This window comes from Bombina bombina, chromosome 4 (assembly GCF_027579735.1).
Source record: "Bombina bombina isolate aBomBom1 chromosome 4, aBomBom1.pri, whole genome shotgun sequence".
Classification (NCBI taxonomy): domain Eukaryota; kingdom Metazoa; phylum Chordata; class Amphibia; order Anura; family Bombinatoridae; genus Bombina; species Bombina bombina.
Window position 1 is genome coordinate 1,128,678,226 of NC_069502.1, and position 22,770 is coordinate 1,128,700,995.

Here is a 22,770-nt window from a genome sequence, read left to right on the forward strand (position 1 = left end):
TGTCTACACCTAACATCCTAACATGAACCTGAGTCTAAACACCCCTAATCTTACACTTATTAACTCCTAATCTGCTGTCTCCGACATCGCTGACACCTGCATTATATTTATTAACCCCTAATCTGCCGCTCCGGACATCGCCGCCACCTACATTATACTTATGAACCCCTAATCTGCCGCCCCCAATGTCGCCGCCACCTGCCTACACTTATTAACCCCTAATCTGCCGCACCCAACATCGCCGCCACTATAATAAACATATTAACCCCTAAACCGCCACACTCCCACCTCACAAACATTAGTTAAATATTATTAACCCCTAATCTGCCGTCCCTAACATCGCTGCCACCTACCTACATTATTAACCCCTAATCTGCCGCCCCCAACGTCTCCGTCACTATACTAAATGTATTAACCCCTAAACCTAAGTCTAACCCTAACACCCCCTAACTTAAATATAATTTAAATAAATCTAAATAAAATTACTATAATTAAATAAATTATTCCTATTTAAAACTAAATACTTATCTATAAAATAAACCCTAAGCTAGCTACAATATAACTAATAGTTACATTGTAGCTAGCTTAGGGTTTATTTTTATTTTACAGGCAAGTTTGTATTTATTTTAACTAGGTAGAATAGTTACTAAATAGTTATTAAGCAAAAAAGCAGCGTAAAACTCAGTAACGCTGAGTAACGCTGTTAGGGACGGCAGATTAGGGGTTAATAATATTTAACTAATGTTTGCGAGGAGCGGTAGATTAGGGGTTAAACATTTTATTTTATTGTTTGCAATGTGGGAGGTCCTCGGTTTAGGGGTTAATAGGTAGTTTATGGGTGTTAGTGTACTTTTTAGCACTTTAGTTATGAGTTTTATGCTACGGCGTTGTACCATAAAACTCTTAACTACTGACTTTTAAATGCATTAGGACTCTTGACAGGGTAGGGTGTACCGCTCACTTTTTGGCCTCACAGGATCGACTCGTAATATCAGCGCTATGGAAGTCCCATAGAAAAAAGACTTTACGAATTTTACGTAAGTCGTTTTGCGGTAAGGCCAAAGAAGTGTGCGGTGCCCCTAAACCTGCAAGACTCATAATAGCAGCGGGCGTAAAAAAGCAGCATTAGGACCTCTTAACGCTGCTTTTTTACCTTAACGCACAACTCGTAATCTAGCTGACTGTTTGTTACAAGGATCTACAAGGAGCAAAAAACAACATTGTGATTGAACTCCTTTAAGGCACTAGTTTAACAGTGCTAGAGACTCTAAGACTGCAAAAAAGAGAAAAAATACTGCTTAAAGATCACCTACACAATTAGGGACCGGATGAAAAAAGCTGCTAATACAGTAACCTTTCAGTCCTAAGGAAATTCTGACTGCATAAAGGAACCTGGGGAAAGAGGTAACAGAAAACACAGACAACAAGCTGCATACAGGAGAGTTTAAAGTGTTCGATGCTAAAACACAGTGCAAGTATAAACACATAATAAAAGGGTCATTTCAGTGAGCCTTCAGAGCAGAAGGTGCAAGCCATATCTTTTTGTGATCCTCCAATAAGGAACATTACTTAGTTGTGGCTATAGCCCCACTTAATTTAAACCAGAGAGGGAAGACCCCCCTTTTTTTTAGTTGTTTCAGTTTTACATGTTTTTAAGAGTGCACACTCTATATTGTTATTCATATGAATTGTGATTTTATGATTTATTTTTAGAAGATAAAATAACATGTTTTAAATACTGACTTTTTTAGCAAATAGGTTTTAAACAGGTTTTAAAAGAACCAATTAAATACTGTTGTATACGATGATATTAGCTGATATTTATTAGCGCTCACTCTGTAAGGTTTTTTTAGTTTAAGTTTTTAATTATCCACTTCAGAAGATAGTTTCTAGAGTGTAGTTTGGTATCTTCTATTCAGTACTATTTACCTTGCTAACATTTGCTCAGAAAAAGAAGATAACACAGGTATAGAGGTGACTGAGGTTTGTACAAAAAAAAACTTTCGTCAGAATTTAAACAAGGGTAGGTGGTGGACTCTCCATGCCTGGAAATAAATACATTTATCAGTTAAGCATACATTTTGTTTTCTTTCCTATGGCATGGAGAGTCCATGATTCATTCCAATTAATAGTGGAAACCAATACCCAAGCTAGAGGACACAGAATTAAAGGGAGGGAGAACAAGACAGGCGGACCTAAACTGAAGGCACCACCACTTGAAGAACTTTCCTCCCAAAGGAAGCCTCAGTCAAAGCAAAAGTATCAAATTTGTAGAATTTGGAAAAAGTATAAATAGAGGACCATGTGGCCGCTCTGCAAATTTGCTCCACAGAAGCTTCATTTTTTAAAAACCCATGAAGATGAAACAGCTCTTGTGGAATGAGCCGTACTTCTCTCAGGAGGCTGTTGTCCAGCTGTCTCATAAGCTAAACAGATAACACTTCTCAACCAGAGAGAAAGAAAGGAAGAAGTGGCCTTCTGGCCCTTCCGTTTACCAGAAAAAACAACAAACAAGGCAGAAGTCTGCCGAAAATCCTTAGTGGCTTGAAGGTAAAAGTTTAGAGCATGCACAACATCCAAGTTATGCAAGAGACGTTCCTTCTGTGAATAAGGATTGGGACAGAAAGAAGGAACAACAATTTCCTGAATAATATTGCGATCTGAAACAACCTTAGGAAGAAATCCCAGCTTAGTGCGGAGAACCGCCTTATCATGAAAAACAATATAAGGGGAAACACACTGCAGAGCTGACAGTTTGGAAATAGAAACAAGAAACAAAACCTTCTAAGATGATAATTTAATATCAAAAGAATGCATTGGCTCAAACAGAGACTGCTGCAAAACTCTAAGAACAAGATTAAGGCTCCATGGAGGAGCAACATGTTTAAACACAGGGCCTGAACAAACCAGATGTTTGTGCAAAAGAAAAGACAGTGCCAAAATCTGACCCCTCAGAGTACTGACTGACAAACCCTTCTCCAGACCCTCCTGAAGAAAAGCCAAAATGTGAGTCACACCAATAAAGGTATTTATGCCATACTATAAGGTAAATTCTGCGAGTACAAGGTTTACGAGCCTGAAGCATTGTATCAATGACCTTCTCTGAGAAACAAGGTCCAACCAGAATTAGACATTCAATCTCCATGCAGTCAGCTTCAGAGAATCTAGATTTGAATGAAGAAAAGGACCCTGAAGTAGAAAGTCCTTCCTCAGAGGCAACCTCCAAGGGGGAAGAGAAGACATCTTTACCAGATCCGGGAACCAGATCCTGCAAGGCCATGCTGGAGCTACTAGAATCACAGACACTCTCTACTGCTTGATACGAGCAATTACTCGTGGAAGTAGATCAAACCTTTGTAAAAATTCTGGGAGCTGTAGCATGGCCAAAAGGAAGAGCAACAAACTGGAAATGTTTGTCCAGAAAGGCAAACCTCAGATACTAGTAATGATCCCTGTGAATGGGAACATGAAGATACACATCCTTCAGGTCTATGGTCGTCATGAACTGACCCTCTTGTACTAAAGGAAGAATGGAATGGATGATCTCCATTTTGAAGGACGGAACCCAGAGGAATTGGTTAAGAGACTTTAGGTCCAGGATGGGACAGAAAGTGCCCTCCTTTTTGGGAACTACAAATAGATTTGAATAGAATCCTAGACCCTGTTCCTCTAGTGGAACTGGAACATTCACTCCCAGGGAAGATAGGTCCTTTATACAGTTTAAGAAGGCCTCTCTCTTTATCTAGTCCGCAGATAACCTGAACAGGTGGAATCTGCCCCTGGAAAAGACAGGATTTGAATCCTATTCTGTAACTGTGGGACACTATGTCTACAGCCCAAGGATCCAGAACATTGCGTATCCAAGCCTGCCAAAAAAAGAAGAGCCTGCCCCCCACTTGATCCAATACAGGATCGGGGGCGGTCCCTTCACTCTGAATCAGCGATAGGCTTCTTGGCTTGCTTTATTTTATTCCAAGGCAGACTGGACTTCCAAGAAGACTTGGATTGTTCCGGATTGGAAGAGGAGGAGGAAGACTTTTGTCCCTTAAAGTTACGAAAGGAACGAAAATTAGAATTCTGGCGACCCATAGGTTTTTATCCTGAGGTAGGAAAGAGCGCTTTCCACCTGTAATATTTTGAATTATTTAAGCCAGACCTGGACCAAACAAGGTTTTGTCCTTATTAGACAAAGACTTGGACTTTGATGTGACATCTGCAGACCAAGATTTTAACCACAGAGCTCTGCGAGCTAAAACAGTGAAACCAGAAATCTTAGCTCCCAGTCTAAGAACTTGCATGTTGGCGTCACAAATAAAAGTATTGGCCAGCTTGAGAGCCTTGATCCTATCTTGGATCTCCTCTATAGTAGTCTCTTCCGAGATTACAGGAACATAATATTTGGACTTTATTTGGAGGTATTTTAGGAGGGTTTTACATACCCGAGTTGCCCTAACACTTTTTAACTTAATCCTAATCTTTGCCCCATAATGGAAGGAGAGACTCACACTTTCTATTCCCAAAAACCAGCTGATGAGAGTGATGGGAATGTACAGGACTTTGATATTCTCAACTGACAAGACACTGTTCTCGCTAAGTAGCATATTTGAAGATATGGAGTCCCTCCTTATTAAAGAAAACAAGATCAAATGGGATATCCAGATACTAAAATTCTATCACAGTATAGGGATCATACCCAGGGGCCTCCGAATCAATAAGTTTCCTACCTTTGTGACTAAGGATGCTGACTTGATTGGGTGGTGGAAACCTAGTGCTATTGGATGTAACATATTATATCATGGAGGTGCTATGCCAGTTAGGTATGAGAGACTAATATAAAAAACTGGCAGACAATCCACTCATTAAAATCCAGAATTAATTTTTAGCAGTTGAAAACCATATTGTTCCCATTTTTATCCACCTACCTAAAATCCACAAGTCTCTCTCTAATGTGGAGGGACATCCTATTGTGAGTGGGATTGGCTCTTTGTCTGAACAACTTTCACAATGGCTGGATGAGATACTACAACCACTAGTAACAGTACTCCCAAGCTATCTGAGAGATACAAAACATCTCTTGGGTCTGGTACAAGATACAGAATGGTCGGATGCCTATTCCTGGCACACAGTGGATGTTAAGGCACTCTATACATCCATTAAGCATGACAAAGGCCTGGAAGCCATTAGATATTTTTTTGAGAGATCAATGTTGTTTGATGAAGATGGCTGCGCCTTCATACTAAGAGTTACTGAGTTTCTTTTAACTCACAACTTCTTAATGTCAGGATTGTTTCTATCTCAAAAGATGTGGGACGGCGATGGGGGCAAAATTTGCCTCCTCCTATGCCAGCCTGTTTATGGGTTGGTGGGAGCTGTCCCACAACTTTGGAGATGGAAACCCATACCTACATAACATCATCTTTTACAAACGGTTTATTGATGATTTGATATTTGTCTGGAGGGGGGTGAAGGTGCCGCTACCTCTTTCCTAAACTGGTTGAACTCAAACAACAAAGGCATCACTACCTTGAAAGTCAGAAACATAAGGTCAACTATTGGGATGCTACACTGATTGGTGAAAATAATGGGGAGAAACGTATGGTGAAGACAGACCTCTATAGGAAACTAATAACAGGGAACACACTCCTTCATGCTAATAGCAATCACCCAAAAAGGGTCTTTAAGGCAATAACTAAGGGCCAGATGGTGAGAGTAAGGAGAAATTGTACCACCCAGTTACAATTTGAGAAGCAATCTAATTCCCTACTAGGGAGACTTAAGGATAAGGAGTACCCAGAACCCATGACCAAGGGAGTGAGGAAATCAGTGGCTTCCCTATACAGGAAAACTCTATTGAGGAACAGAACTAAGCAAACAAATGACTCATCCAAGATAGCTAAACAACCACTTTTTCCTCACTACATATAGTGATCAGTATAACGAGATCTGCAATATAGTGAGTAAACACTTCAAGATGCTAGCTGCTGACGAAGATCTGGTTGACCTAGTGGAAAGAGGGTGCAAATTTGCCTATAAAAGAGGTGTCACAATAGGGAACATGATATCGCCCACCTACCTGAAAACTGTGAATCCCACTACCAGCTCATGGCTAGCTGTAAAAGACGTTTACAGATGTCATAATCACACATGTAATATGTATCACTAGGGGATGGGTTAAAATGTGAGATAACAGGAGAAACCTTTTCACACAACAAATGTTACAACTGCAGGGCCTTATATGTGGTTTACCTTCTCACGTGTGAAGTGTAAAATCCAATACATGGGTATGACCACAAGGGAAACTAGAACAAGAATAAGGGAACATATCAGCAACAGGCTGTCACTGTAATTCCTGATGAATGTACATTTTCTTCAAAAAAGCCTCAAGCTTTTATCCATGGGATCCTTGAAAGAGCAACTATCCTTAATAGGAATAGTAGGAGGAGAGCAGTCACAGCCTTCAGAAGCTCCCGCTTATACTCACATTATATCCACTTTTTTGGAAAAACAGCCAATATATTTTACACCACAACACTACTACTTCGGCCAGAAACATTAGAGATGTGAGAGATTGTGAAATTAAGTAGATCTGAGAATGGGGATCTGAGATGCAATGCTCATATATGACACGGCCCTGACCTAGAAAACGTATTGAGCGACCATTCCTAACCTTCTCTCATCTCCTAGAGAGGGGAAATAAGATGGACAGCCCCCTGGTAGAACAAGCAAGCACACAGTGATTACCTGAGTCACAATCTACAGAAGTGTGCTGTGCACTTAGAACCTTTCTGAAACAACTCAGGGCCACAAAAAAACCCTCCCCCCCCTTGTTTCCTCCTGAATGGAGAACAGACAAATGTAACGGACAGTGACAGCAATAGAAGCCAGACCCCATAACTTACTCGGATAGCTGCTCCTAAATTACACTTCTCTCAAGTGCTCAAAATTATGGAATCCTTAGTTTCTCAGGAAAATCCTATCATACAACATCTAGATGGTCTTTTTTTGGACCTCAAATGGAGCCTAAGTATGGTATTGCAGCACGTCCAGCAACTGTTCCAGCCCTCACAGAGTGAGCCTCAGTGCAGGAGATGTGGAGTTTCCCTGTCAATACCTAGGAACTAGCCTGCAGGCGGAGAGGATGACACTCTGGATCATGGTCCAGCTTGCACCTCATCTAAACCGCCTCGCACTAAAAGTAGGAGTTATGGGGTAGAGCAAGTTTTACCCAGCCGGCCTGGGAACTTCACAAACAGCAGCCTAAGGACTCTCCCTAATCTCCTACTAGCAGGTATTCAGAGAGGACAAGTGGATCTTCCATTATAGTATCTAACTGTTACGGATGATACACGGAGGCTAATGTATCTCTGCATTTGGACCATAGTTACTCCTCCACTGCCCAGGTACTGGACCTTAAAGCAGCATGGTGACAGCGTGAACTCAATTTCCTCATATTGTTATATGTATAAGTCTGGAATTGGCTGAACTATTTCCTTTCTAGGACAAATAACCTTCAGTTTATCCAGCCCACCCTACTCAGCATTTGATTACCTACAGACCTCGAGTCAGGACTTCCCCTCTCTCTCCCCTAATCCCTGTTGATTAAAAGTTGTAGCATGATTTTTAAACCTGCACTTAGATTCCTCTAGTTCACAGTTGGTTTACTGGGAAGGTGTTCTATTTTTATTCTCATCAAGGTTCCTATAAAATCTTTGTCATATAGAGTTCTTCAATGTTTAACATATTTCACATGACATATATTTTAACAGATTATATTTACACAGAACAACTGCAGAACACTCCTTACTATATGAGCAAAATAAATTCTAGAGCTTCAATATTATCACAGAACTGGCACACATTTACTTAATTCTTTCCCACTGAGCTCATTCTTGGTTAATGTATAATGTGTATAGCTTGCAGGTCCCTCCTAGTCCCTCATCTCTATTCTACTTTAGCTGGGATGTTGTCTGTGGCCGAGGCAGCATCCTATCTCCTAGAAGAGGAGGGAAGAATGTCAAAGGTCTGGTACATAACATAGGAGGGATATGGCCTAGGGGCCCTTAGTACCCCATATATAGCCATGTAAAGTGATTCCCTTCCCTGACCGCCCCCAGATTTCTGATGTTCTCTGATTTACTCTACATAGATACACCTATAAACCTCATTTAAGGAAGAATTCACATTCTTATCCCACTGGAACTGCTTGCTCTTAAAAGATAGCAAGAGTCAGTCTCACCCTTAGGCTCATTGTACAATACAACAGCTCTAAAGTAATATTTTTATCCAGTTAACTTAAAGGGACAGTCTACCATAGAATTTTTATTGTTTTAAAAGATAGATAATCCCTTTATTACCCATTCCCCAGTTTTGCATAACCAACACAGTTATATTAATATACTTTTTACCTCTGTGATTACCTTGTATCTTGGAACCTTCTTCCAGCCCCCTGATCACATGACTGTGACTGTTTATTATCTATTGTCTTAAATTTAGCATTGTTTTGTGCTAAATCTTAAATAACCCCCTGTGCCTGAACACAGTGTTATCTATATGGCCCACGTGTACTTTCTGTCTCTTTGTGTTGAAAAGAGATTTTAAAAGCATGTGATAAGAGGCAGCCCTCAAAGGCTTAGAAATTAGCATATGATCCTACCTATGTTTAGTTTGAACTAAGAATAGCAAGAGAAAAAAGCAAATTTGATGATAAAAGTAAATTGGAAAGTTGATTAAAATTAAAAGTCCTATCTGAATAATGAAAGTTTAATTTATACTAGACTGTCCCTTTAATGTACTGGGGTGCTGGCTTCTTACAGTTCTCCTAGGCCCAAAACCTAATACTCCCACTGGAGTGGCTCTTGTCCGCTGTACCTTTCCACCCCACACCCCACTTTATACTTCAGCTTACCATATATTCATTCTGACGTTTACAGTATATGTTTATGCTTACTACTCAGCCCTTAAGTGATTGTCTATGTAACTACCTACTAACATAAAAGTCCTAAACTAACAGAGACCTGAGCAGTAGTTACCCCAACGCAAGCTATACCCCAGAAAATGAGGTTTAATTTCCACAGGCTTAACTTTATTATAGACCAGCGGTTCCCAACCTGTGGTACGTGTACCCCTGGGGGTACTTGGCAGACCAGTTGGGGGTACTCAAAAATATTGTTGGTAATGGTGGAAGATCCGGGAGGAGGGTCGGGGTGGCACTCTCAATGGGTCATCAACTAATAACCATTGTGGAACTGTGGAAGGAAGGAGCGTTCAGCCGGAAAGTGACAAGTGAAGTCCTAGTCTGGCATATAGGCAGATGGGAGCCCCTGCACCTGAAATATGTGGACCGGGTGTGGATTACTCCGGTCCACATATTAATGATCACCCTGTCACCAGACAGCTTAGCCTCCTGCTTCACCCACCCCGTGCACAAAATGTTGACTGTGAGTGCGCAGTTAGAAACAGCACTGCAGCAGCATATCTGCGTAGACACGTGTGGTAGAGCTGTGGAGGTTGCGATTCACACAGGCGAGGTGGGTCTGCATCCCCAAATAAGTTATAGTCAGCGCTGGTAAGTAAAGTACTAATGCTAGTGCTTGCTTGAGTCAGATTGCTTCACTTCCAACTAAAAACGTCCATCGTGGCTGGGTGGTTTATATCGATCTGATCTCACAAATTAAAATATTTATTTTTCTGATCATTACGCTTTGACTCCCCCCCCAGGGCCGTGTTTAGGGGCAACCAGGCAGCTGCCAGGGGCGCCAGCCACACAGCAGGGCTCCTTCTGAGAATGAGATCTGAGCTTTAATCCTGTTGATACACGTACAGTCGTATGCCATTCAGATATAGCTTACCTCCCCTATAAAAAAAGCTCTTCCTTTATTTTGAGGGATGGGTGTGGGTAACGAAGAGAGGGGGTACTCATAAATGAAAAGCCTAATCAAGGGGTACGGGAGAGAAAAAAGGTTGGGAGCCGCTGTTATAGACTGTTACTTGTTGTACTACTACTTATACTAACCTGCATCCCATATTTTATTGTTAGAGTATGTATATCAACTTGTTATCTCTTTTTATGTGTAAGGAAGATTGTTGTATCCTTGTCTATGTAACTATGCTCTCAATTTATGTGTAGATGGATGTGTAGTTTTACATAATGGTCTAAAAGTAACATATCTCATATATACTACTGTCTCCAAAGCCTTTTTCCCTGTTGTACCTTTTGAAAACCTCAATAAAAAAAAATAATCTTGTTTATAATAGGAATAGTAGTTCACTTGGCAAGAGTAGAGATAGCTCCCTCTACCTAGGGCACTGTGCGCCCCAAATCACGAATAGAATCAGGGGCATATTTATCAAGCTCTGTATGGAGCTTGATGCCCTGTGTTTCTGGCGAGCCTTCAGGTTCACTGGAAATACAAATTATGAAGCAGCGTTCTAAAGACTGCTGCTCCATAACCTGTCTGCCTGCTCTGAGGCGGCAAACCGATATCGCCAAAAATTGAATATGATCGGGTTGATTGACACCCCCTGCTAGCGACCAATCTGCAGGGGGCGGCATCGCACCAACAGTTCAGAAGAACTGCTGGTGCAATGATAAATGCAGAGAGCGTATGCGGGGAAAAAGAAATCCCTGGTTTATCCCATTCCTAAGCTATGATATCTGCCATACGGTCTGGAACTGGAAACACTTCCACAGATGAGGGTACATCATACACCCTGTTAAGTTTACTAGACCTCTTTGGATTCTCCATGACAGACGAGTCGGATTCTTCCAAAGTAGCAAGAATCTCCTTTAAAAGTACTCGGAGGTGTTCTAACTTAAATCTGAAATTAATCTCTTCTGAATCTGCAGAATTGGTTACTACAATATCAGAATCTGACAATTCACCCTCAAAAGCCACTGAGATATCATCCTCATCAGATAACTGAGACATACTGACTAACGCAGCCTTAGCGGAGTCAGAATCTTTTTTAACATTAATATTTTTGGATTTGCTTTTGCACTTACCAGCAACCGGAAAGGCTGATAAGGCTGCTGAAACAGCAGAATTTATCTGTGCAGCGAAATACCCAGGTAAATAAACACCCCCAGGAGGTTTTTGAGAGGAACCACAGGGCACTGCATATGAAGCTTGGGACATTTAAGGGGAAAGTTGAGGCATTGCTAGAACAACATTATCCTGAGAGATAGAAGGCTCTGGGGAAGAAATCTTATCTTTAAATAATAATGTCTTATTTAAACAAGAGGAGCAAAATTTTACAGGAGGAACCACCTAAACCTTCAAACAAAACAAAAATTTTTCAACTGACAAGTTAAAATTTTCCTTAGTGTCCATAATAACAGTGAATCAGAAAAACTTTATAATATTCACCAGCCCTATTAAATGTTTTTGAGCAGACCAATATTTGACCTTATAGCAGTAACAATAGAAACCTAGACACCTTTTACCTCAGCACTGCTGAGGGCTTACCGCTCCTAGCGCACCAACAGAAGATCCCACTATGTATTATGGATCCTCTCCAGCCACCCACGTACAGCCGCTGAACAAATGCACCATAGTAGAGAAATTCCGGTCTGAACAGAAGCCGAATGGAGATAGAGCATACCAAATGCAACTAAAAAGAAAACTGTGCCACCAGTCTAAATGGCGTGAAAATAAACACCTCGCTTCTTGATCAAAAGAACTGTGAAAGCCATAGCAGAGCAGCTCCGTATCACATGACTGCTCATCTCTCATACTACCCTGCTGAAAAATCCGGCTAGCATAAGTGCTAAGAACACCTTCTAGACAAAAAGGAGAACTGACAAACTCCCATTCTCATGGAGCCCAGACACATATATAGCCTACAATAAAATACATGTCTTCTCAGCCTCAATAAAGTCCCCAATGCAGTGCCCTTTATATACTCCTTGCCCAAAATATGTTCCTTATAAGCACATACATTTTCCCCTGAGCACCATCCACAAATATCTTCTAGGAATAGAAAGCTTCAATTAACTCCTAGAGTGCTGGTAACTTCTAACCTAGACGGAAAGCACTTACCTATGGAAGTAGCTGTCAGGCAGGGAATAATTTCATAGGTATGTCAGATCACTACACATCTAACAGACATGTAAAAAAAGAATAAACAGAGTAACCAACTCTGGTTTTCTATTAAAGGGGTAGTATAGGTGTTAAAGCAAGGACCACCTTGCCACCTTCTAACTGCTAAAAGCCACCATTACTCTTACTAAAGAGATTGACATGGACACAGCATAGCTCCAATCCTTGCTTGCAGGGAAAAGTATCCATAAAAGGATTAATTATCTTCCAACACCTTCTTCGACATCCTCCCGCGATCAAGGCAAAGAGAATGACTGGGGGTTATGGGTAAGGGAAGTAATACTTAACAGCTCTGCTGGGGTGCTCTTTGCCTCCTCCTGCTGGCCAGGAGTGAATATCACACTAGTAATTGGAATGAATCATGGACTCTCCATGCCATAGGAAAGAAAGTATGATTTAATGTCTGTTAAATGCTGTGATATTTGTCATTTTGTCATATTTCCCCTTTAAGAACAACATTCACCACTCCCTCCGTGATGCAAGTTACCTGTTAAAAGACAACCGCACCTTTAGTAAGGTACTTAGATATTGTCTACCTATAGTTGTTTACTCAGCTATTTCCTGAAGTGTGATATAAACCTGCAGCTATCTCCTATAGCTGTGAACCGGAGCTAATATTTCTTTGAACTAAGTAGGAAAACATTCTTGCAAAACTGCTGCTATATAGTGCTCCAGAAATGGGTCAGCTCCTAAGCATATGTCCCTGCTTTTTAACAAGATAAACCAAGAGAACAAAGAAAAATTTGTAATAAAAGTAAATTAGAAAGTTGGGTTTTTTTTTGGTTTCATATCTCTTTAAGGTAAGTTATGGAAATATTAAATAACATTAAAAAGTAAATAATTATCACAAAATATTATAGATGTTCTAAATAAATCTAAATAATACATAGAACATATTTTTTACAATATCTATAATAAGTTTTAATAATTATTATTAATATTTGTAATATTTGATATTTGCTATTTCAATAACATGTCTTAAGATAAGTAATTCTGCATGTGCGCTAACCAGTCACTTCGTTAGACCTAAAGAGCGAAACATTAAGTATTTTATGCATATTTTACATTATTTTGTTATCAAATAAAAAAAATGTAGTTTTTATTATTAAATATAAATATATATATATATATATATGATAATGTTAATGTAAAATATATATCTATACCGAGTGGAAGCTCCTCCATAGGGGCAGTAAGGGCAGTGTCAGACCAATTTTTTTGGGAAATAAAAAAATGCCATTGTAGTGGCACAATTAGGAATAGGTTGCTATTGTTCTTTAGGTTGATTGTTCTTACATTTGCAAAGTTTTCTGAGACAGGGAGTTTTTGGAATGTACTCTGTTTGAGAAAACTTTGCACATGCTTCATCTGTGCCTTAAAGTGATTTCTGATGTCACCCTATCAATTAGCATAGGGGACATCTAGGCACAGATGGTATTCTAAGCTCCAAAAAAAAAAAAAGAGCATATGGGGATCGGTCTATACAAAGTTTGAGTGACATATTGAGCAGCTCAGCTGAGGGCGTGGCAGAGACATCATCAGCACTATACCTGTTTATCATCATCTTATCCCAACATATATAATTTGATTCCTAATAAATGTTTGCAAATAATGAACAAAGGGTTATATCATTAGATTGAAATATTGTCTTACAAGTTTAAAGTAAATGTGACTGCAGTAGTGCAAACTAAATTTGTGCTTGTTGGCTTACCACAACTGAAGACCTCAAGTAAGGGTTAGGGTTAAAGAAAAAAGTTGCATTAAATACATGATTACATGAAAATAAAGTGTTACACTCATCACTATCTAATTAAAAAATAATCATATAAATAAAAAAAGATGTTACAAGGGTTAAAAGGTATATGGTATATGATAATCTGGCCCAAACTGTTTAGTAATATAGAGTAATAACTTAGTTGTGAGATTCTTATAGTTTAACCATAAAATAATATTTAATTAAAAAAAAAAATCATATTTAGAACCACAGAGATCACTTACCATTTGGATGTTGTGGCTCAGACCATGAGATGTTAAAAGAGTCAGTTGAGTAAGAATAAATGTTGGGCACTGGAATTCCTTGTGGTAAGCTTTCTTCTGTTATAGCCATGCTGTAGTCGCTAGTGGCACATCCTCCTTTTGTACACGCCTAACATTAAAAAACAAAAGAAATCAAATATAGAAATGTTGTATATTACAGCCCACTTGACCCCTGTGAACTGAATATTAGTTATGGAAATCACTTAAGACCAATAGGCCGCTCTGGGGAGATTAAAGGTCCATTGTCAATTTGAGAGCTATTTAAATAGCTATGCAGAGTTCTGAATATGAAGGAGAAACAAATACATTGCAATATTATACTCAAAAAAAGCTCTCAAAGATTGTGCATGATTTCGCTCCATACAGGTGAGTTTTTGACCATTATGCCAAAACATTTTTAAATGGTTATAATTCACAAAAGCACATCTAACCATATTCTATTACAAAAGTTTTTATCTTTACATGACAAGTAATATAGTACTGCACTTTTCTTAAGAAGTGGGATAACACAGATGTTTTGTTTGTAAAATGGCATTGTCTCTCTAAGGGTGATGAGGCAGCCAAACATAACCCCTTAGCCCAAAATTACTTTGCCTATCTTACCACATACATTTATATATGTTCGAGCTGCAGGAAGTTCCAGTAGTCTTGGCTGTAAAGTTACAGCCGAGAGCGGAAGTTCTGTGCTCCAGGCATCTACCTGCATATGGGACTGGAGCATGGTCAGATTATATGAAGGCAGATACCAGGTAATTACAGACGGTGACACTGTGTGTGTCACTGTCTGTAAGGATCATCTGCTGGTGCCGGTGAGAGATGTGGGAGGGAAACTAAGAAGTGGGAGGCAGGTGGGTGGTCCAGCAGTGGTAGGGGGGGAGGAAGGAGGGAGGGATTTGGATGGCTCCACAATGCAGACAAAATTAAAGGAAGAGGGAGGGATGGGGAGCTACACTATGTAAAACATGGTAGGGTGGAGGGCCCTAGATAAAAGATGCAGTACAGCTGCCAGTACTAAAGATGGCTACAAGTAGTGGGAGGCGGAGGGTTAGAGAGTTGTTTGAGGGATTGAGAAGGTTCACACTGCAGAAAAAAAATAATTATAAAAAAAATGAATAAATAATAATAATAAAAATTAAAAAAAACATAAACTGCATACTGGCAGTACCTAAGATGGTGGTGACCAATGCGGGGTGAGGGAGGGAAGAGAGTTGTTTGGGAGTTGATTTGTGTCATGAATTATCAGTAAAGTGAAAATAAATCTTGCAATCAAATACATTAGGCTGTTATTATCAATATTGAATCAATTAGTCTCCATATTTTATTTTCGCTTCTGTGTAGGTATGCGTAAATAACCAAGGAAAACACCTGTTAAATGGAGTGATAGCAAAAATGCTAAACATTCTCTAGTATTGTGGGCAAGTTCTTCTCTAAAAGTGCTGGTAGCGAAGGGGTAAAACCTTTTTTCATTATTAAAAGAATCTGCACCATGGATTGACACCATCACATAGCATCACAAAGTACAGTGTCAGTTTTAGGACAAAAAAACCCTCCTCTATCCTTTAAAACTCTGTGCTTCCTCCTGTAAAAACTCATTCCTTCCTCCTGAAAAACTTCCTCCTGCCTCCCTTTTCTTCAGATTTCCACAAATTTATATGTAGCTTAATAGAGGATTCAGAACTTTTAAGGAAAATTCAGTAGTTATGCACACACATACAGTGGATATAAAAAGTCTACACACCCCTGTTAAAATGTCAGGTTTCTGTGATGTAAAAAAATGAGACAAAGATAAATCATTTCAGAACTTTTTCCACCTTTAATGTGACCTATAAACTGTACAACTCAATTAAAAACTAAAATAATATGGTTGCATAAGTGTGAACACCCTTAATACTTTATTGAAGCACATTTTGATTTTATTACAGCACTCAGTCTTTTTGGGTATGAGTTTTTCAGCATGGCATATCTTGACTTGGCAAGATTTGCCCACTCTTCTTTGCAAAAACACTCTAAATCTGTCAGAATGTGAGGGCATCTCCTGTGCACAGCACTCTTCAGATCACCCCACAGAATTTGAATTGGATTCAGGTCTGGGCTCTGGCTGGGCCATCCCAAAACTTTAATCTTCTTCTGGTGAAGCCATTCCTTTGTTGATTTGGATGTATGCTTTGGGTCGTTGTCATGCTGAAAGATGAAGTTCCTCTTCATGTTCAGCTTTCTGGCAGAAGCCTGAAGGTTTTGTGCCAATATTGTCTGGTATTTGGAACTGTTCATTATTCCCTCTATCTTGACTAAGGCCCCAGTTCCAGCTGAAGAAAAACAGCCCCAAAGCATGATGCTGACACCACCATGCTTCACTGTGGGTATGGTGTTCTTTTGGTGATATGCAGTGTTGTTTTTGCGCCAAACATATCTTTTGGAATTATGGCCAAAAAGTTCAACTTTGGTTTAATCAGACCAGAACACCTTTTACAACATGCGTTTGGGAAACTTCAGATGTGTTTTTGCAAAATTTAGCCGGGCTTGGATGGTTTTTTTTTTTGTAAGAAAAGGCTTCCGTCTTGCCACTCTACCCCATAGCCCAGACATATGAAGAATACGGGCGATTGTTGTCACATGTACCACACAGCCAGTACTTGCTCCTTTAATGTTGCTGTAGGCCTCTTGGCAGCCTCCCAGACCAGTTTTCTTCTCGTCTTTTCATCAGTTTTGGAGGGACATCCTGTTCTTGGTAATGTCACTGTTGCACCATATTTTCTTCACTTAATGATGACTGTCTTCACTGTGTTCCATGGTATATCTAATGCCTTGGAAATTCTTTTGTATCCTTCTCCTGACTGATACCTTTTAACAATGAGATCCCTCTGATGCTTTAGAAGCTCTCTGCGGACCATGGCTTTTGCTGTAGGATGCGACTAACAAAATGTCAGGAAAGACCTACTAGAACCGCTGAACTTTTATTTGGGTTAATCAGAGGCACTTTAAATGATGACAGGTGTGTACTGACTCCTATTTAACATGATTTTGAATGTGATTGCTTAATTCTGAACACAGCTACATCCCCAGTTATAAAAGGGTGTTCACACTTATGCAACCACATTATTTTATTTTTTTATTTTTATTTCCCTTTACCTAAAAGATTTCAGTTTGATTTTCAATTGAGTTGTACAGTTTATAGGTCACATTAAAGGTGGAAAAAGTTCTGAAATGATTTATCTTTGTCTCCTTTTTTTACATCACAGAAACCTGACATTTTAACAGGGGTGTGTAGACTTTTTATATCCACTGTATATATTAATTAATTCTGGCCTTATTGGAAGTTTTTGGTATTATGACACACACAAATACATACACACATACATGCACAAGTACTCTACACTCTCTGCTTTACTCTTTGTAAATAATTTTATTAAGTGACGTTTTGGGCTACATAATAAGAAAATATTAATGGGGAGTGTGGAGTACTTGATTGCAGTTGTATGATTATTACCAATCAGTAAATAACAACTAAAATAATGGAGAATATTTGAAGCAAAATATGTTCTATTTACTAGCATAAGTCGCAAAAATCAGTTCATTATTGGTTTTAGTGCAGAAAACTAGAAAATGTGCTGCAAAATCATTTAGTTGTTTCAACTAAAGAATCATTTGAACCTCATTTTTGCTTCTGAATTTTTTTTTAGTGGTGCAAAACAGAATAGTGATCTGTAAATGTTCCCACTAATGAATTTTCACTGGGAGCCCCCAGATAAATTTTTAGACAGAGAAATAAGATAATACCAGACTGATTCATTTAAAGCATTACTTTTCAATCTACAGATTATAAACAGATATGCAGATGATATTGCTCATTGTATTGAAGAATTTCTGCCTAATTTTTAATTGACTGATTTTTATTTTACAATTTACTGTTCAAATGATAACTAAGATTATATTTAGAAAATACAAGTGCATATAAAACAGAAGAAATGTATGCATGCTATCCACATAAATGTAAATTTATTCATAATCAAGGACAGCATTCTTATGGTATTCATCATAACAAATATCCATATATAGATTTCCAAGCAAAGTTAAAAGTCTGAACAAATTATTTAAACTTTTCATTCTTTTAATATATATATATATATATATATATATATATATATATATATATATATATATATATATATATATATATATAATATTGTAAAATAATATATATATAATAATAAGCAGCGGCTTGTTTTAGATATACAATCTTTATAATGAACACATGGCAATAAATACAAACTAATCTCAAAATAAAATTTCATTTTTTTATGTTAGAATATTGATATATAGTTATATTGTTACCTTGATAAATACAAAAGTATATATTTTTTCTTCATGCCTTACTACAACCCATGTAATTATGCATGTAATAAACAATATAGAGTTAAATAAAACATAATTTATAAGAGTTTGGTGTTCTAAATGTGACTAACACTATTTAGAAAATGTAAACATACATAAAAGCATGAAATAAATCAGTCATTGTTTTTATTATTAATATTTGTTTATGTATAATAAATACATGATATTAAAAAATGGCCAATGTAAAAAAAAAAAAACACTAGTTACATTTGTATTTTTTATAATTTCATAAATACTAAAGAATTGGGCTGCATTTTACAAATAATTAATTATTATTTTTATTATTTTTATTACTATTATTATTATTATTAATAATAATAATATTTTGCACTAGATTAAGTGATTGATTTTATCGTTATTTTTGGTACATCATTGAATGAACACATAAGAAACAATTACAACTACAAAGAAAAAATACTATCATTGTATTCACATATAAAATATAACATAATTTGACTCAGTGTGTCATCCTGTAAATGTGTAACTTTGCAAAGTTATTGTAAATATATATTTACAAAGGATCCAGACAACAAATAAATAAAAATGGGATACTTACACTTATTTTGACAAAATATTTTGTACCAGGAATGAGTTTATGAATAGTGTAATCTACAAAAAGTTCAGAGCTATTGTAAATAGTATTCCATGAGCTTCTATTGTTCAAATTGTTTGAAATATGTAACATATAACAATCAAGAATTCCATTGATTTGTTTGGGTTTTTCCCACCTAAAAAGCAAAAGCACAGTATAAATATTACATTAGGTTAAATTAAAAATTACATTTCCCATAGCAGACCAGATTACAAGTGATGCACAATAAATAGCAAAGGGCTTGTTATCTTTTGAGACACTTCGCACAAAGAATAATGCACATTCTGGTATTAATAGTAGCTGGTAAAATATTTTAGCAAAAGCATCTTAATGAAGTTTAACCTTTTTTAGGGTGCCCTATATCTTTAGGGTCAGATTACAAGTGGAGTGCTAAATATCGCTTTCATAAAAGCGATATTTGCAATCCACTGTGTAATACAAGTGCACGCTAATGTGATCTGGTATTACAAGTTCACAGCAATGCAAATTTTGAACATGTAATACGCGTGCTACCAGAAATGCGTAAGAAGCTTACTCCTAGCAGATTTAGAGTGCGATCTGAAGCCCAAATTGCCACTAGCCCATAGAAGTCTATTCTGTAGGGGGTTTAAGACATTTAGAAGTGTTGCGCACCCCAGGCACCGAAAAGCTACAACAATAGAACAAATTTAGAAAAGAGCTCCAGTGATGTAAATGCACAATAGCTCTATTTTTTTTGCACTCCACTTGTAATCTTGGACAATATGTTTAATTATTTGGGGGGGGGGGGGGGAACACACCATTGAACCATATTTTTATTATTTATTTTGCCAGTTTTTGTATTTTCAGACCCCTTCACCTCCCAAGAGACATAATGATTGATTAGTGAAGAAACTCATTTATAACTGTACCTTTTTGGCCATAGCAAAGGTGATAAGATAAACATAGGGAGGCATTGCAAGGGGGTGTCTCTGAACTTCAAAACCAATGCAAATGTTGCTAAAATGTATAGTTTCAAATATATTTAAAACATCTGATACATACTATTAACATATTAAAGATATATTCAAATTACTTTAATGCGCCTTTAAGTGACTAGTGTCAGTCTATATCTGTAGTGGTATAGTGCTTGCTAAAATATTATACAAACAAAGAGTAATACATTACAAGTATGATAATCTTTACAAAAACCTGACAGCTGCACTTAATCTGTGACCCGGAGCACCAGCTACTTAAGCTGGCAGTTCCGGGTCATAGATATGTCTATGAGTAAGGCTATCCTATAAGCCGAAACGCGTAAGACACTTTGTCTTGGAGCTGTCAGGCTCGTTTTTTGATGGATTTTAATGTTTCCTAAACAAAGCACAAGAGTGATTTAACGTAAGTGCCTTGCAGTTTTTTGCTGAACAAAGAGTAATACATGAATAATTACATACTGGACATATAAACTTGTAGAATTCAAAACTGTTAGTACTGGTGGAGAAACATAGGCTGGTGGCAGCTGTGCTGTGAACAAGGTGACCTGGGAACTGTTTGTACAGCCAACGGTTGTGCAGGCAATAAGCAGAAACTGGTGTGGTGTAAATGTTTCCAATGCTAAAAAAAAAAAAAAAGACACATGAGATCATGACATAAAACACATCAAAAACATTTCCTAATAATATGAGATGACCTTTTAAAATGTGTGTTCCATGTCATCTAGGGCCTTCAGGATTATCAAAATATCTATATGCTTTCAGAATTGTTATCATAGCTGTCTATGACGATAACATAATACAGATAAGAGAGAACTGCTCTGTGTTTAATGTCATGTAATAGATGTAGTGAAGATAACAAAATCAAAAGAAAAAAAAGCATACAAATACTGAACATCTCAGTTGATACAGAATATAGCAATTATTATTATTATTATTATTATTATTATTATTATTATTATCGGTTATTTGTAGAGCGCCAACAGATTCCGCAGCGGAATCTGTTTATTAGATATGTTTAAGAAGCTATGCATAATTGTTTTTTTCTTTACTTTAGTTTATCAATTCATAGCACTTAAAGGGACATTAAACACTAAATACATGCTAGATAGAATGATGCATACAAAGAAAAGATTAGTCCATGACTAACATGTAGATGTATTTTTAAAAATTTCATTAGTTGTTTAAAAAGTGACAAAATAAGTGTAAAGTTTTAGTGTCTATAAAACACTGGGAGCGGCCATGTTGTAACTTGTGTTACCTTCTCTGCTGTGGCCAATTAGGGGCAGTTATAAATAGGTCACTAGAGTGTGCAGCCAATGGTTGTGCTGGATTTAACAGTGTTCTTCACTTCCATTTCTAACAGGAACTGAAAAGCTCACAATTTCAGAATGGAATTACAGGCAAAGAGGACAAAATAAATAATGAAAGTATATTGCAGAGTTGTTTTATATATACAATTTATCATTTTATATTACCATCTCAAAGTGTTTAATGTCCCTTTAAATCTTAAAATAGTATGATTCTAAATAAGAAACTTCTTAGTGGACAATGATTATTATACTATTTTAGTTCATTTATAAAAGTGTTATGCAGCCCTCTCATATAAATACCCTTTTACTATACCTTAAAGTGATATTCTATTACAAAAATAAAACCTTATTTCATTTTAAAGTATCCTTTTCTGATTATGAGCTTCATTTTCACTGGCCTGATTCAATAAAACCAGTTCATGAAAAGTGAATATGGGGGTTCCTTAGATCAATATTAGGAGGATCAATACCATACATTTTTTAAGTTTTAAAGGGACATTAAACCCCAAATTGTTATTTCATGATTTAGATAGAACATAGAATTTTAAACAACTTTTCATTATGCTTCTATAATCAATTTTTCTTTGTTTTCTTGTTATTCTTTGTTGAAAAACAGGAAGGTTAGTTCAGTAGCGCGTACATGTCTGCAGTACTGTATGGCAGCAGTTTTGTAACAATTGTATACATGTATAGATGACAGCACTAGTTCCTGTCATGTAGTGTCCCAGACATGTGCATGCTACCTATCTAGATATTTCTTCAACAAAGAATAACATGAGAACTAAGCAAATTTGATAATAGAAGTAAATTGGACACTTTTTTTCAATTGTATTCTCTATCTGAATCATGAAATAAAAATGTAACGTTCAAATAAAGTTGCCCTATTGGGGATCAGGCTATTCCTGGGTGTTTTCTTGGTGCCTGATAAGGTTAAAGGGACAGTCAAATCCAAAAAAAACTTTCATTTTTTAAATAGGGCATGTAATTTTAAACAACTTTCCAATTTACTTTTATCAACAATTTTGCTTTGTTCTCTTGGTATTCTAGTTGAAAGCAAACCTATTAAGGCACATATGATAATTTCTAAGCCCTTGAAGGCCGCCTCTATTTTATTTACTTTTCACAGCAGGGGAGAGCAAGCTCATGTAGGCCATATAGATAGCATTGTGATCACGCCCGTGGCTAGTGGCAGACACTGCACTAATTGGCTAAAATGCAAGTCAATAGATAATAACTAAAAGTCATGTGATTAGGGGCGGTCAGAAGATGCTTAGATACAAGTTAGTCACAGAAGTAAAAAGTGTATTAATATAACAGTGTTGGTTTTGCAAAACTGGGGAATGGGTAAAAAAGGGATTATCTATCTTTTTAAACAACAAAAATTC

At 37.4% G+C, this 22,770-nt stretch overlaps 1 protein-coding gene across 1 annotated transcript in view; it reads right to left on the reverse strand.

The window, feature by feature from the left end:
* USH2A (usherin) overlaps positions 1–22,770 on the reverse strand; it is a 2,188,359-nt gene that overhangs the window by 1,234,674 nt on the left and 930,915 nt on the right. Inside the window, exons 32-34 of the mRNA XM_053712759.1 lie at positions 20,535–20,694; positions 19,084–19,255; positions 14,097–14,244 (exon numbers count right to left, since the gene is read on the reverse strand). Of these exons, the coding sequence (XP_053568734.1) occupies positions 14,097–14,244; positions 19,084–19,255; positions 20,535–20,694 (480 nt within the window). The remainder of the gene's footprint in view (positions 1–14,096; positions 14,245–19,083; positions 19,256–20,534; positions 20,695–22,770) is intronic.